A 17869-nucleotide genomic window follows, 5' to 3' on the forward strand; every position below is an offset into this window, starting at 1 on the left:
TGATTGATTGAAATGACCTGTTTTTGGTCAACATCACCCGTTTTCTACCTGAACTACTTCTGTGCAGCTGATGTTTTTGTTTTTGGAGCCATTTCTGTGTTTTGTACTGTTTCCCTCATTTTCAGCACAGTTCTGCACAGAGAGCTACGCTGAGCTCTGCCTCCTCTCTGTCAAATACAACAAAGTAAACACACGCTTCTTCCATTCTGACATTTGAAAATAAAATCCCAAATATAAGAATGGAGCTGACCATCAGAACTTACATCAGCTCAGACCATTTTGATGAGAGACAATGCAATAAAATAGTTAAGAATATCATGTTTTTGAGACTTGTCTTTTTGTGGTGACTGGCAGACAGGCTCACTTTTTCAGAACCATCCTTCCCTACACTTTAGTACTGACGGCACCAACAAGCACCGGAGGTTTGTGACAATTTGCCGTTAATGTGCAGCACTAGGCATGTCACTTACTAGCAGAAAGCAAGCAACAAAAATCTCTGTACATGCAAGTCAAGTCTGGGAGCATGTGCTGGTGCCATGCGCCATCTATGACATCACAGAACCTCCTTGGGTCCTGGATGGCAACCACCCAAACAGACAACCAGTCCATCCCCACATCTCTAATATGTATAAGCAGGAATCTTTAAATTATATTAAATTCAGAATGTTATATCACACACATCTCTCTTGCAGTTGAGTCATGAAGATGAGAACTATGAGGCTTTTTTTTTTTTTTTTTTTTTAATCAAGCAAAAATTGGGGGAAAAAGTTGCTGGGTGATGCGCACATTATAATTGCAATACTGAAATATGTTGTGCAATCCAAGTTCCAGTGTCACCAGAGCCTAGGGGTGTAAATCAAAAGTTTTATCGTAATAGAGTATCATATCGATTGTATGGTTAATGATACAATATTTGATGATATCACAAAGTCCCTCATGATTCCATTCAATTCAGGCACCTGTGGTCCATATGAGGTTGAGTGGTGCTTTGTATGTCACAAATGGACTGCATTTATATAGCGCTTTTCCATCTGCATCAGACGCTCAAAGTGCTTTACAATTATGCCTCACATTCACCCCGATGTCAGGGTGCTGCCATACAAGGCGCTCACTACACACCGGGAGCAATAGGGGATTAAGGGCCCTTAGTAATTTTCCAGTCAGGTGGGGATTTGAACCCATGATCTTCTGGACTCAAGCCCAACACCTTAACCACTAGACCATCACCTCCCCTAAATTAATCCACTTGACATGGATTAATTCATTCCTTTTGTGTTGCATTGCATTTACAGTGCAGCTTGGTTCCATTCAGAGTGCAAATTTGGTTCCATACATTTGGTACCATTGCACTCTGCTCATACACACACATGCGCGCCCATGCACGCGCACCCACACAACACGTGCGTGCAAGCACACACAAAACAAATCCACTGTGCTGTCTGGAAGCTGTTGGCAGGAAGTTAGAATGTAAACCTGGACTCATTTCTGATGTGATTTTTTTTTTCGCTGCACTGAGGATGTACACAGTCTTTTTTTGGTAGTACACACACACAAATGCCGACCAGGTTGTGTGTGTGCACACGCGGAGGAGAACGACTCTCCCGAGACATAATTTGATTGAGCTAACTGACATTGCTAATTCTTGTAAGACACACACACACACACACAAAATAAATCCACTGTGCTGTCTGGAGACTGTTAGCAGGAAGAGAGAAGCTGCACTGAGGACATACACAGTCGACTGACCTGGTTGCATGTGTGCGTGCGTGAGCGCGTGTGGGACAACGACACGATGATTTGATTGAGCTAGCTGATGCTGCTAATTCTTCTAACATACAAACACACACACATTCCACTCCACTGTAAGCCATCTGGATGCATGAAGACCTGTTCACATGACATGATTTTTGGCTGGACTAAGGAACTACACAGTCTTTTTTTTTAATAGAAGTCCGAAGTCAGTGCACAACATCACTGGACTACATGTTACACTGGAACACCAATATGTAAGTCCCTTTTCTGCTGTTTATAAATGAATAAAATATCAAATGACAAGGATCTCTTTTAGCTGTTATATAAAACAAATAATGAATGTTTTTACATTCTTTCAATGAAACGAATATTTAATTCGGTGAAAGCCTCGTTGAATGATATGTTCCAGCTTTCACCTCATGAAATATTTGTGCCATTGAACTCAAACATTCATTATTTGTATAATATAAACTCATCTTCCTGGTGCTTAGGCCTATTATGATAACAAATTTTTGCCATGATATAGTCCCTCAGATAATGTTGTGATAAACTATAATATACGATATCAATGTCTATTTAAGACTATTTTATACTTTTGATATATTGATAGTAAGTCCCTTCGACTGCTCCCTTGTTTTGCACTCGGAGTCGCCACAGCAAATCCGACGTTGATCTGCATGTTTAATTGGCACAAGTTTTATGCCGGATGCCCTTCCTGACGCAACTCCACATTACATGGAGAAATGTGGCATGGGTGGGATTTGGACCAAGAACCTTCTGCACCAAAACCAAGCGCACTAACCACTTGGCCACCACCCATACCTTTTGATATATTGATAATATAGCATAAAAATGCAAGAATATCCTTTCAAAGGGCAAGAAACATTCAATTCTAAAGAATATTCAGCACTGGAAATGAAATTTGAAAAGAAAGAAAAAAAAACCAAATATCCTAAATTAGTGATTCACATTTCCAAAGGGTGTTATGTGTTGATGGCCCCTCAGAGTCTGAACTAATGGACTATTTTATCAATATGATGGGCCCTGCTCAGACAGTAGTGGACCTATGCAAAATGGAATAAAAAAAAATAATAATTCAAGATTACTCTTTTTTTTTTATCTGTAGTAAAAGCCACAGCTTGAGCTAGTTTAAGTAAAAGTTAAATATGATTAAAATTTCATTATTTTATTTCATACCATTTGATGTCATGCATAGCTCATAAGAAATGTTTAAAATGTAAAAAAAACACAATAATACAAAATAGTGTTTACTCCTGTGCTCAAAACTTACATTCAGCAGCTTTAACCTGTGAGCAGCAAAGAGCTGCCATCACAGAGCTTTAGCACATTGAGAGAAAGTAAATTTACACTTTCTTATTTTAGTAAATGCTTATGAATTGGATGAATTTACTGTGCAGCGAATTAAGTGTTTTGTTTGTTTTTATGTCGCGTGACATGTTGCACCAGGCTGCCATTTTAATTGTGGTTAATTTTTGCGCCAATGACGGCATCTCATGAAACTCACTCTACAGATGTGAAATCATTGTACACAGTATCGCTATTCCGTGGCCATCTCGTATGTAAAATTTTACACCAATTCATATAAAATGTCAATGTTTGTCATAAGTTGGTGGTGCTGTCTGTCTAAACCCGCATGCAGTGGACTGATCTCATACAAGACCAGTGATTCAATACAAATCACAAATTACAATACAGATCGGTACATAGTCACTTTTAGGTTCACATTTCAAAAGAAAAAAGTAAATTTACCAATATCATTTAGGCTTCTAAAATTTCTGGATGGAAATGCCTCTGCTCACCCACACACAGAGAGCAGGCTGACCCCGCCTCCTGCAGAAAGCAGAAGATGAGCGCGACACAAGCAGCACGACTCACTGAAATGCTGGTGACTTATGGAAACAAATACGCATGTACATGGGCGCAATTTGGTGGGGGATGGGGGGACATGTCCCCCCACCTTTTCAACCAGGGGAGACAGAATATGGTATGTCCCCCCCCCCCCCACCTTCTGACATATATGTGTGTACTTGAAACATGCTATGCCAGTCTTATGTGCAAAACCATGTCAGAATATTATCTTTGTTTCTGCAAGTTTGTATTTTTAGCAGCATTGACTTGTTTACAACACCTGTTTCTTGTTTGTCACATTCAGAATTTTCTGGGACTGCATTTGCCCAGATTTGAAACCAAAAATAGTTGCCTCTAGGGACTAGTGTCTACACATAAGTATCAATAGACCATATGCTAATTTACTAAATTCTGAAAGTTAGAAAATGAAATCAGAAAAGCTATCTGGGACCTCAGAAAGCCCATCTGCAATTATTGCTTGATCTCCAAAATCAGTCTATGCAAGCAAAATTATGTTCAGTATGAGTGTTGTCATTAGTGCCACTTAAAAAATTAAATTCATGATAAGTAATTTATCCTAAACTTATGATCTGTTGTTTTTTCAAACTTATGCAAAAACAAATCTTGAGGAAAAAAAAAAAATACAGTATGCGATGAATACATTTTACAACATTGCAGTTTTTTTTAATGAAAACTCAACCTATCATTCTTTTTTAGTTCTACACATGTGGTGATACCTTATTTACACCAGGATGTTAATAAAATCAATGATGGCTATTAGTACGAATAAAGTACGTGGTCTGTCCATAAAGTATCGTACCTTTTTATTTTTATTTTTTAAACTATATGGATTTGATTCATACGTTTTCACGTCAGACAAGCTTGAACCCTTGTGCGCATGCGTGAGTTTTTCCACGCCTGTCGGTGACGTCATTCGCCTGTGAGCACGCCTTGTGGAAGGAGTGGTCCCGCCCCGTCGTCGGATTTTCATTGTCTGGAAATGGCAGAATGATTTGAGGTTTTTTTCCATCAATTTTTTCAGAAGCTGTTAAGAGACTGGCACCTGGAAACTATTTGAAAAATTTGTCTGGCTTTCGGTGAAAATTTTACAGGCTTCACAGAGAATAAGGTACGATACTTTATGGACAGACCTCGTACTTATATCCACAGTTTCAAATTGCATAAGTCAAATGGTGTCCACTTTATGGTCTTGTCAAAACATTAAAATTACTGTTCTGGATGCTCAGAATGCATCTGAGCTTATCTAGAAACCGTTGGCTTCTGGGGGCCTAGAGCGGCCCCCAGACCCCTGGCCTATGGGCTCCGGGCCTGCGGGCCTCGTACTTTGTCCCCCCCAATTTCTAGTTCTAAATTGCGCCCTTACGCATATAAAGGGTGATATATTGAGGCCAGCAAAATTATTGTGTTCAGCTTTATATATTGAACAAAAAGTCGGTATACTGATTATCGCGACAGACCTACTAGTGCCACCTATGAACACAGTCTAAATGTTTAGGAATGAGGTGTGTTTGGACAGAAAAGGTGACAGACAGGCCACAAATTTTTCTAAATAAAGGCATGATAATAAGGACTGTTGATTTTGCCTTGCATCAATTATACAGGATCGATGAGTATTGAATCAGTTCACGATGGATTGTTATGGTGCATCTGGAAAGTATTCACAACGCTTCACTTTTAATGGATGAAATTCATTTTTTTCTTCAAAATTCTGCACACAATATCCCATAATGACAATGTGAAAAAATAATTTTTTGGGGGGGGGGGGGGTCGATTTTTGCAAATTAATTTAACAAAAAACCCCTAAGAAATCACATGTACATAACTATTCACAGTCTTTACCATGAAAATTGACATCAGGTACATCCTGTTTCCACTGATCATCTTTGAGATGTTTAGCTACAGCTTAATTGGAGTCCACCTGGGGTAAATTCATTTTTTGGGGGCACTGTCTCTTCTGTGAAGCATGGTGGTGGCAGTATCATGCTGTGGGGACATTTTTCAGTAGCAGGAACTGGGACACTAGTCAGGATTGAGGAGAAGATCAATACAGTAATGTACAGAGTCATCCTGGATGAAAACCTGTTCCAGAGCGCTCTTGACCTCAGACTGGGGGGACGGTTCATCTTTCAGCAGAACAATGACCTTAAGCACACAGCCAAGACATCAAAGGAGTGGCTTCAGGACAACTCTGTGAATGTCCTTGAGTGGCTCAGCCAGAGCCCAGACCTGAATCCGATTGATCATCTCTGGAGAGATCTGAAAATGGCTGTGCACTGACGCTCCCAACCTGATGGAACTTGAGAGGTGCTGCAAAGAGGAATGAGAAAAACTGCCCAAAGACAGGTGTGCCAAGCTTGTGGCATCATATTCAAGAAGACGTGAGGCTGTAATTACTGCCAAAGGGGCAGCAACAAAGTATTGAGAAAAGGTTGTGAATACTTAGGCATATGATTTCTTTTTTTTTTTTTTTCATTTTTAATAAATTTGCAAAAATTCTTTAAAAAAAAACCTTTTTGGTGGAGTTTTGAGCGGAAAAAATTAATTCTGATGGGGAAAAGTTACTCCATTTTGGAAAAAGGCTGTAACATAACATGGAAAAACTGAAGTGCTGTGAATACTTTGTGGATGCACCGTACATTCCTACTAAATGCACAGGCAGAACACCTGTGTCTGAGGACATATAGACTGTCCCCTGAAGCATCCCCACCACCATCCACCATCAGCTCCAATCAGTCAGAAACTGGACATGACAGACAAAGAGGGGAGAGGCTGATCATCTGGACGGAGGGGACCGGTGGCGCAGAGGAAGAGGCTGATGAGAATGGATAAGGGTGATTGGAAGTGAGGGAAACCTTGCCTGCGTCTCCCCTGGTTACAACATGCCTCTCTCCTCGTGTCTGGCTCACGTACTAATCGCCTACTCCTTCTCCCTTTTCTGTCCAAAAGCGTTGTACAACCTCAACTGTGCGCTCTCCCTCTCCGGGCATCATTCACACCACTCTCCTTCACTCCTCTCCCTCTTTTTTCCCTCCCACCGTTTAAAGCGCGTGCATTACTTGCAGCCTTGGCTACGTGGAGTGGACAGACAGAGCAGAACAATGGCCGCCTTTCAGTCTCACAGCCCAGGTTTTCTGTGGGGGGGGTAGTATTTTTTGTACTGTCATTTTAAACGGGCTAATGCAGCGAGCTCATTCTTGGCATGTGTGTCCACAGAGATGGACTTAACTACAAGGTATGTGAAAACTTGTAGTTGCGTTCTTTCACTCTTTATAACCGTGCAGACAGAGCCAAAAAATGTGTAAAGACAAGGAGTGTGCACATGCAGGTGAGGGGTAACACCCCTGCTGACTCAAAGCGACCCTTTGTCACATCACTTGTTTTTTGTTACAGATTTGGCAATAAATGGCTCAGCAGTGTCAAATCTGAAGCGGGAGCTGACCGCGAGTCACCGTCCCACAGTGGCGCTCGCTGCATCTCAGTCTGTCCGTGAAGACGAATGACCTCACGAGTCATTTGCAACTGGCTGCAACCCGTCAATTAGGTCTTTATTCGCACGATGGAGATGTGTTCTCTTCTGGGATCTTTTCTCCACGTTGCTGCCCAGCTAGAAAAACATGCAGTCACTCCCCCGCAGCCTTCCCAAGTTAAATAAGGAAAACACCAGCCAAAAGGTCCAAAGCCAGTCTGCCATGAAAGGAATTATCTGTGGAAAATGTGTCTAGGGGGGGAAAAAAAGGGTCTCAATTGCTCAAATTTTCCAATGAAACGACGACACAAATGCACAAAAACATTTTATTGAAATCCTGCTTTTTTTATGTGTCTTTGAATGCAACGCAGCTTTGATGTTAAATAACCAAAACAGAAGGAGACGTCCAAATCAAACATGCGGCACCTTCATTTCAGCCGAACACTGGAAACATTTGAGCTGACAGCGGACGGCACAAGAGGCTGTCAGACGTCTCTCGGTAGCGCCCCCGTTTGGTCAGGGGTGATAGATCACTCGTTACTGCACTAACAGCTGCTTTTAAGCCTCCATCTTACACACAGCTGAAGCAGGATACGGGAACGCCATTTTCAGCCAAGATTTAGAAACGACATCACAAAAATAGTGCAATTATTCCACCACTTGCAACTTGAATCAGATCTACAACAAAATTACATATCTGTGAATTGCTCTTTTCTGGGCTTTGGAATGAAACTGTTCAGCTTTTCTGCAACTTTGCGGTTTAATTGCAGCAGATTTTGTAACCTGACTATGCCCCCCTTTCAGGTTACACAGCATTTCTTTCTTTCTGTGTGCACCGTGTTCTTGTTCGCTAATATCTACAGATCTCTGACTCGGTTGCTCGTGGTAAAGATAAAACCGTGGGCTGCCAGATCTGCTCCCACATCAGCTCTGTGTTAGCGCAAAGTCACTTAAAGGAAAAGGAAGAAACAGTCAGGAGGGGAAACACTTTCCACAACTATGAGCTTTTGAATGAAACAGACGGGATAAAGAACAAATTAGGCCCTGGATAAGTAAACACAACAGACTGCGAATAGAAGCGGTCTGCCTAATCGTGGTAGAATGCACGGAGCTTTGCACATGTTGCTGCTTAATACTTTATTGTTTCCCAAGTCCAGCTGTATGGAACATTTTTCAAAACGTCACGGCTAAAAAAACAGATCGCTCAGTTGATAGCCGTGTTCTCAGCACTCCGGCTGACCTCAGAGTGATTACACTTAAAACGAAAACCTGGTTCCCCAGGCAAGAGAGGAAAATGTGGAACTGAACTCAAGCTGCCGTTCAGTATCCTCCATTTTTGTCAAAATAAGAAGAATTAGTGTTCTACACCTTAGCGGGCAGCCTAACAATTTAATTAACAGGTATTTTCAAGGGTATTATGACTAAAGTAATCTTGTTACCATCCTAATTAATTTACAAATATACACATGCATATACTTACATTTATTGTTTAGAAATGTGCACAAATCAAGTTTTGTACATATATTTACTAAAGCTCAATTCAATTAATTAAATGGTCAATTGATAGAATTAAGGATATTTTGACTCCATATTCTCACAAATGAGGATTTAAAGCATTTATCTTTGTCATTTTTGGTGATGCTGTCAGAGGCATACGCTCTTGTGATGAATTTGGGGTCTATGCCTCAAGAACACCAACTCTGACTTTGATCAAACCAGGCAGATATATTAGGCCGACGGATGGAAAGAAATGATTTGACTGTTGAGGAATGGTTAGTAATCAAAAAGGACGAGGTCAGATTTCCAGCCCCATGGCAACACATAGGAAAATGACCAATTTTATAGGAATCAGTTCAGATATTTTATTGTCAGTGAACCTGAAGCCAGTGAAACATTTTCTCTTCATGCCCAATATTTTGAAACACGGGTGCGGCGTCACCCGGCTCTGCTCTCTGAGCACTTTTGTTCTAATTAAATGAAAGGTTTTTGGTTCTAGACCAAGTCAAGTCAAGTCTGGGAGCATATAATGGTGCTGCACTTTGCTGCATCCACGACACCACAGAACTGCCTCAGATCCTGGATGGCAACCACGCAGGCAGATGGCCGCTCCATTCCTACATCTCTAAAATAACCATCTATCTGCTGTAGCCACCTGGTTCAGGTTGTGGATCACTGCTCAGAAAAAAAAAATAAGAATTTGTCACCTTGATCTGCGAAAAATGGAAAAGACCATCATTTAATACATTTTTACAGATAAATCATCTTTTAAAAGAATTTTCATGTTAATCAATAAAAAAAACGTGTTACTGGTGGCAAACTTATGTTAGAAATAATGACTCTCTACTGCTAACAGGCACTGTACAGGCCCATAGCCAGAAGGGTGAAGGGTTGAAGGTCCACTTTTGAACACATAATTTGAAGACATTTCTCATATAATAAGCATTATCATTAATGTATTTTTAACAACTACAACACATCCACTAGTCTTTCGTCCATGTTGTTCAACTAATATCACTCTTGAGTGTTTTATATTTCCTACTACAATGCTGCAATAAGTGGAAGTGATACGAACTATATAAAAAATTATGTTTAGTATGTTATTTTGTAATAAATTAAAAAATAAATACACTTAATTCATTTGCAGCATGGATTGAAGATATTTGTGTTCTTAATGCCAGTGTACATACTTGTTTGACTTAAAGATGCTTGCAGGGTGCTCTCTGCACATTTTATATCTAGGAAAATACAAGTATGGGATCGGGACTCTGATCCGGCAGATATTCCGTATACAAAAGACTCAGCTTGTAGCAGGCCAAGAAAACCTGATCTGGACATGTCTAAAAATGACTACGATAAAAAATATAAGTGGTAACAAAACATGAAGCACAGGTAGCTCAGTGGATAAGAAGCGGGTCTGTCAATAAGTAGACCTGTGTTCAAATCCCGTTTACGCTACCTGTCTATGTACTTGATCCAGACTAGGGATGGGTATTGATAAGATTTTATCAATATCGATTCCGCTTATCAAGCCGATCCCTTATTGATACCTCCTGTAAATTTTCTGTGTACTACAAGTAGGCTTTACACGTTTTCTATGTCAACATTTTATTGAGTCTTAAAGTAAATAAATATGGAATTGGTCACTGGATCCTTAAACTCTGGACATAAATAGAAATAAACAAAATCTGTAGTTTTTGTCAAAAGCATTTCCTTTCAGACATTAATGGCATGAAGTCTCTCCATACGTCTGAGCTGAATTCAGCTGGCTGCTGGAGTCTGCAGGTCTGCAGCCATACAGTCTTGGGCTGCTGCACGTCAGCGCAGGGCATGTCATTTTGGGAGGAAAAAACATTTTGATCGACTGCAGTTTATTGGTTGTATTACAACGTTTGGACAGAGGTGTCATTTGATTTAAATGGCGATTTGCTTTGAAGTTATTAATTTCAAGCAGACTCTTATCTTTCTAACTTGACTCAGCAGAGAGCGGCGCAGCGGAACGGAGGATGATTCTCATAACAAGACAGGAGTCCTAGTTAGTCACTTTAATCCGCACAAAAGTGACTCACGATTGACATATTTTAATGGCTTTGAGAGGGGTTAAGAAGCGGAGCTGCCGCTTCTGAAGAGGAGTGACGCAAAGAGCCAATGAAGCAGCGGGTTGGAGCACTGCTTCATTGGTTCAAGATTCAAAGCAGAGCCATGCTGCAGAAACGGTTGATTACAGACCCGCTGCAGGGTCTGTAATCAATGTAGAAAAATTCTCATTTTCCCAACAAACACCCTCAAAAATGGCTGCTCTGAAGGACTGATAAGGGAATCGTTAAGCAAAAAGCCTATTGATATTGGTGGATTGAATCATTTCATAACAATACCTGGAAAGAACTGGTTCTCGATACCCAACCCTAACCAAGACACTTAATCTGCACTGTGTCTGTTACCCAGCTCTGAATGGGTACTGGCGTTGCTGGGGAAGTAACCTACATCGGACTGGTGTCCTGTCCAAGTGGAGTTGCAGACTCATCTGCTTCATGCTATGCTATCTGGAGAAAAGCACCGACACCTCCAGGCCTTTTGGTCTATATAGCAGTAACAATACAAACTCAAATAGGATTTTTTTGGTCACCATCCAGTTGTAGCTTGTTGTTAATAATGTAGGATTAGCATATTCAAGCAGGCACCCCCCCCCCAGTGACAGGGCTGCGTCTGTCCACTGGAGAGCACCTCCACAAGGGTTACAGCCAACAGTCCTCCCCCTCTTCCACTAAGCACTGACAAACAGCTGCACTGCCAAGCACATTGACTAAGCATTGACTACTGCCTGCTGGGCTCATTTTCTAGTTAATAGAAAAAAGTCTAATTTAGATGGAAAGTGCATTTACAGGTCTGATGAGAAAACACAGAATGCCATTTAAGCCTAATAAAAGAATTACACACTTCCATCAGACAACATCTTCAGTACAGTTTGCCAATTTTCTAACAAATCCTAAGTTTATTTTTCTACATCCTATGTCGCGCTCTCTTTCGTGTTCTCGTGCCCCAGCAGATTCGACGGTGGCTTCCCAACACCATGGACACGGAAACCACAAGAGGTCAGAAACAAGAAGTAATCAGCCGTCAGTCTGAGATGAGGGTTCTCTGTCAGAGTAACCTGAACTAGAAGACAAAATCAAAATAAAGGAGGCTTCAAAATGCAGGATTTTCAATTTAAAGCTGAAAAAGAATGTGTTATATATCAACCCAGTCTCACTGCATGTTGTGATTCAGCAGCATGAAATATACATTAATCTATTGGTTCATCATATTGTCAAAAAGTGCAAAATTTTCATCATGGGAGCACAAATTTATTCTAATTCATTCCGTGACGGGGGCACGTAATTAAAAATGCAGTGGGGGTCAAGGTTATGATTAGGGTTGGGGATAGGAGTAAAGTTAGTAATAATGAGTTTTAAAAAAAAAAAACGTCAAATTTGAATCATTTCATGACGGGAGCATAAAAAAAAAAAAAAAAACGAGACTGGGTTGTATGTCTACAGATGCTACTTTCATGGTGACAGACAAGCAACTAAACCCAGTGGACACACAACGCTCACAGACGCGTAGTGACGAAACTTTTATTTGTGTTCAAGTAAGTTCAAGTAGACTTTGACAGACCATAAGGGGTTCAAGTGAGAAAATCATAATCATTCTGGTATTTATGAGTCTGCAAGACAGAAAATGAGCCCAACATAACCTCATGGTTTACTCATTATACAGCGTGCAGGCATGCGCACTTGAGAAAAAAAAAAAACAAACAAACCACAAAGACATGAAGAAAAAGCGCATCTCTGAAATGGTTTTCTATTCCACAAAAATATCGAATTGGACAGAATAACAATTTAAGCTGTTCAACACAAGACAACATGTTTTAAATGAGGTTTCAAAGTCATTTGTTGAGCTAAATATTACGCAGCAAATACAAATCACCTTGAGCAATTTGCACGACGATCACAAGCACATCAAGGCGCTTATGTTAATAACACCCTCCATTTCACAGAGAGCTCCAGCTGCAAGTTTGTCATTCGCCGGCCAACTTGCTGCTTCGTTATTCCTCACCGTATGTGCGTGACCTCTCCCTGTGCTCTCCTCAGATTGTGCCTGACCTCTGCACGTCTCCCCCCACACCCCCATCCCCTCTGCTGTCAACCGTGGAGAGACTCCCAAAACATCTAATTGTATTCATTCATTTTCTAGGCCCGGCGAGCTCAAATAGAGGGAGGGGCAGAGCGCTGAGAGGCAACGCGGGAGGAAGGCAAAGAGGGATAAGGGGAGGAAGAAAGTGCAGAGAGCGGGCCGTCTGTACGCCGACACAGCCGAGGCATCGTTAGAGCCACTGTCCGTCCCCGCGGCACAATAACTAATCACAGGCAAATACAGCGGAGGAGACGGCAAACAATAAACTTCCTAAGGACAAATAAAACTTCTAGAATATATTGGACATCTCCAAACCACCCATTAAAACAAGCCAAAATATTGAGTGTGTAAATTTGGCTCCAGTGGGAACAAGTGAAATTTTATTAGCAAGACAGAGATGGGTAAACAGAGAGGGACGCTGGAGATGTTTGTCAGAACAATAAATCGATTTATTTTCTGCTCTCGGAAACCAAAATGTCAGAAGTCCTCAAAAATGCAACCGCTCCATAAAGATGGCTGCAGAGCAGCTATATCACGGATCACTGCAGTCAGCGAAGATCGGGTCACTGCTTGGAGTCTAATCAGTGAAACACTACAATAATTACAAAAAAAAAATTTCAACTTTTTGGGGAATATTTAAAAAAAAAAAAAAAAAACGTATCTCAAGGGTACCTGCACAAAATTTTAGCGTTAATGACCTCAGTTGTAAAAGTGTGTTTGGGTGAATAGAACTTGAATGGAAGTGTAAAACACTCATTAAATAAATTTTAACATTTTCACATAATTACATACAGAATCCTCAAAATTTTTGTAAAAATTGTACTTTCTCGGGGGGGGGGGGATAAGCCCAACCTGAACACAATAATCAAAACAAAATTTAACAAACTGCACCTCCTTATTTTGTGAAGAATGTTCGTGCACTTCAATTGTGTGTAAAGAGAATTTGAACACTGTGCAAAATGAATGGTTAAAAAAAGAAAAAGGCAGCGGTAGAATGAAGCACAGCTGCATTCAAACATCAAGGAGAACGCACAGGAAGAAAAACAGCAGAATTTCCCTTTACATTACCACAGAATATGAGACGAGCATAAATTTAGGGCCACTGAGAAGTAACGTGTAATCCTCCCTCGCTGAGTGCATGGGTCGTGCATGGTCACCGTACTCACAGCGGGACCGAAGCCTGAGACCGCTCACTCTGCTGCGCTCTCTACAGTAATGTATGAAGAAAGGGACTCGATATTTATTAAGTGGCTCATCAATAAAACAGCTTTGCTATCTCTCCATCTCCTGCGAACTGTAACGTTACCTTTCAGCTCTGCAGGGCCGAGAGTCAGACAAACTCGATTTGGAGTAAGTAGCATGAAGTGGCTGATGTTCGCGGCATTACAGCCTCGGTGAAACCTGTTTCCTTTCCTCGGGCCATTCAGAGCTTCAGAAATACTTGAGGATCAGGAAACCAACCATTTCTCCGATTTGACATGGCCCAACAAGAGAAAAATGCACAACACACACGCAGCGGATCATAGGGTTGTTTACACGCTCCTTTAGTGGGTTTGATATGACCAGGACTCTGTAGGTTGACTTATTTTTGGCAGTTGCACTTTTTCCTTTGCTGAAACTGTGAACGCTTGTCAGCACATCTGGAAGATATCAAGTTAACTGGGCGGAAAGTCAAGTTCAAAGTTTTTTTATTTTTTTGATGGAGGCCAATGACAGTTATCACACATCAAATCAGGATTAAACTCTAAATTGTGTTTATTTCTGTTGGAAAAATAAATCGTCTGAATACACCGGAGGCCTGACAAACACCTCGGAGTACCGTGCCAAGAATCTGCACTCGGCACTCCACCAGCTCAGACTTTAGGGGTCAGTCCTCCGTTTGCACTGTGGGACAGCTAATTACCTCAAACCATAAATCTTGTTTTCCCAAACTTCAAACTGAATCTAAATAGTTGTGCACCAAATTTAACATGTGCTATTAATGGCTGTGTGCACTTGGAGGCCAAGACTAAGACTGCTGGCAGATTGACCTCCACGGCACCCTGGAACAGTGCTATGCACTTTGTGTGGCAATTTATTAGAAAATTAAGCTGTTTTAACCAACATGCATTCTGCACTGATGTTGACTCCAGATCAGCAGATAAACACTATGTTCCGAATTAAATCAGACAAAATTTTAATTTAATTGAGGCAGTAAAAAAACTTCACCATGGCCCATCTGAGAGCACATAGCATTTTAATTCACTGCATATACACATCTGCAGCATAGTGAGACACGCTTGTATTTTTATTATTAACAGAAATTAACCCCAAATAATCTGCAGCATCAAACAACTACTTAAATGTTCTGTTTTTTCAACTCACCTTGACTTCTCTTTACATAATTATGACTTTTTTAGAAATACTTATATTTTGTAAAATGACAGCTAAGATGATCTGCCGCATGTTAGAGTGAGTAGAGGTTTTGAGAAGTTATGAATGGGAAAGTTGAAAGTAGTTTTTTTTTTTTTTAAACAAGTGCCCCAACTACACTTGGTGGAATGAAATGCTGAAAGAAATGTACCCATTGTCTAAGGTTTATTTTCACAAATAAATGTAACATTTATGTTTTAAATTTTCCTTTTATTTGAGATTAAAATGGTGTGGTTGAAATGTTAAAATCAAGTCAATTATATATATATATATATATATATGTGTGTGTGTGTGTGTGTGTATATATACTGTAGTGGAGCTGAACTTGGCCATACTGAATGCATTTGTAAAGTGATCCTTTACATAAAAAGTGATGGTCAAACTACATAAGATAGTTCATAATAATACTTATTTCTGCTCCAAGACTCACAAAAGTACATTGCAGTCAAAACCATAAGATTCTTCCTTTTTTTTCTTTTAGTAGTAGTAGATTTAGGATATGAGAAGTGAATTTAACACTTTTTTTTTAATTTCTTGATTCGTGTACATAAATCACACATTTAGCTGAGGCACATGCGTGTCCTTGTAAATTGCAATTTTGGTCAGTGCAATATTTAAAACCTTATTTATTCCGGTATCCTGAAGCCAGAGTCATGTCCCGTTTTCCTCTGTGGGTTGGACTCAGGTCGTAAGCCTCCTGGCCTGTTGACGGGCCTCTAAAGAACTTCCACATGAACACAGCGAGTCCGGCAGCGCGCAGACAATTCAGCAGGTACAGTGACTTGAATTTGTGGTGACGCGGAACAGTTTGGTGTTGAGCATGGTGATGTGAGAAAAACACTACAGTGTTTTCTTCTCTTTTTTGCAGGTCTGTCACTGGAGCTACAGCAGAATAATTCTATCACCTGAGTGTGACTGCTTTTGGATAAAACGACAGGACAGCAAAGGACTAAGCGCTATTACGCACGGTTTTAACAGACGCACTGATTTGTTTTTAAGCCTGTACCCATTGGCATCACGCCTTCACTGCGGAGGAGAAACACCGACAGCCCTCGGTTTGTGTGTGCTACCCGTGTCCGCTGTGAAGACACTCACCTCGTGTTGGTCCGGTTCCAGAAGACGGCGTAGCGGTCGGCCACCGCTTTGGAGCCGGGATCCTGGCTAAATACACACATCCACAGCACCAGGCAGACGAACAGGACCATCTCCACTTGCAGCATCACTACAGCAAAACTTCGGCTCGTATTCCTCTTCGGTGACGGTCAGTCTGTCAGACTTGTTCGGGCGCTTTGAGCGGGACAGGTAACGAGTCTCATTCACATGTGGCCATGTGTTTCTTGCGCAGTACGGAAAATGCGCACGGCATGGAAACGGACGAGGCGCTTTGATAAGGAGCCACCGGTGAGAATTTAAAGTTGGAAAGCCTGTTTACGTCACGCAGACAAATACCTCTCCCTCATCGGGCTGATGTGCGTTCTTGGTGCGGTGATGTTCTCCTGCTGCGCGGAGCCGCTGGATGCAGCCTGCGCCAGGACACGCGCTCCAAAAACACAGAACGCGTGGGATCAGGTCAGTCCAAGATGTGATGGAGAGATGAGACTGTGTCCAACGACGCCGTCAGATGTCCATGCTCTCAGGACAACTTTTTAAAGCCATCCGATCAGTCAGCCTCGGTATGTCGGTCTCAGCGCTGCGCCTCTCCCAAAGTGCCCTCCTCATATATAAGCCATCACGCGCGACGCCCAGCAGGGAGAAAAATCTCACGTTCTCCCATGTGCGTGCTCTCTGTCTCTGTGCGTCGCGTGTAAACGGCGGGGGGGACACGCAGGAAGGTGAGAGCTCCAGACGAACGCGCACTGACAGTGGGTTTGGTTACAGCGGAGCGGGGGATGGTGCCATTGGTTCGAAACCATTCGAATGGGCGTCACTCGAACAAAGCCAAACCCCTCCCCTGCCTAAAACCGAGCTAATTCAATTACGGCGAGGTAGAGTCGGACGAGCACGGGAGTGGAGGTGCGCGGAACAGGGACGGATGTCTGATCGCTGCGATAAGTGCGCACAGGCGCTATTTAATTACACCGCAAATGGATGCGGCGGAAAAAGAAGCCTATGCATTCTAGTTACTCACTGTGTGTTCTTTTAATTCAATTCAATTGTGCCTTCTTTTTTCTTTTCTTTTTTTTCTGTGGTAATATCAGGTTGGTAGGAATAAAATGAAAGGTCAGAGCATGTTAGGTTGATCCGGTCCTTTCGGGTATACTTTTTCACAGGTGTGATATTTGGGGTTTAATCTCTTCAAAGATGCTGTCAGGTTCTTGATGGTACGTGCGTGTGGCTCGGTGTATATTCAGGGGGTTCCAGGAGCCGCTCCAGTGCCCCGACGCCCCGCAGCGGTGATCCGGAGGGACGACCGCCTCCAGCCGGGGACACATCCGAGCCAGGGCGCAGACCCAGAGCGCACACCTGTCAAATACGCACCAAAAAAAACAAAAAACAAAAAAAAAACACTACAGATCATTTAGGGTGACATCATGAGGTGTCTATATTTAAACTGTCCATGTGATGACTTATCAGTGAATCTTGTGCATTATGTCGCGTGTATTGTATCCTTAAATGTGATGTGGGCGTAGGCCCAGCTTCAAAAGGATTATTGAACCTTTATAGGAAATGATTTCCATC

The 17869-nt window shown here is 41.6% G+C and overlaps 1 protein-coding gene across 2 annotated transcripts in view; it reads right to left on the reverse strand.

The window, feature by feature from the left end:
- efna5b (ephrin-A5b) overlaps positions 1 to 17063 on the reverse strand; it is a 345365-nt gene extending 328302 nt beyond the window's left edge. Inside the window, exon 1 of one of the 2 annotated variants that reach the window (XM_034170558.1) lies at positions 16286 to 17063. In XM_034170558.1, the coding sequence (XP_034026449.1) occupies positions 16286 to 16410 (125 nt within the window). In that variant the 5' untranslated portion in view covers positions 16411 to 17063. The remainder of the gene's footprint in view (positions 1 to 16285) is intronic. The other variant, XM_034170557.1, reaches the window with a different exon arrangement.
- Between the last annotated feature and the right edge of the window lie 806 nt (positions 17064 to 17869).

This window comes from Thalassophryne amazonica, chromosome 5, assembly GCF_902500255.1.
Source record: "Thalassophryne amazonica chromosome 5, fThaAma1.1, whole genome shotgun sequence".
NCBI lineage: Eukaryota > Metazoa > Chordata > Actinopteri > Batrachoidiformes > Batrachoididae > Thalassophryne > Thalassophryne amazonica.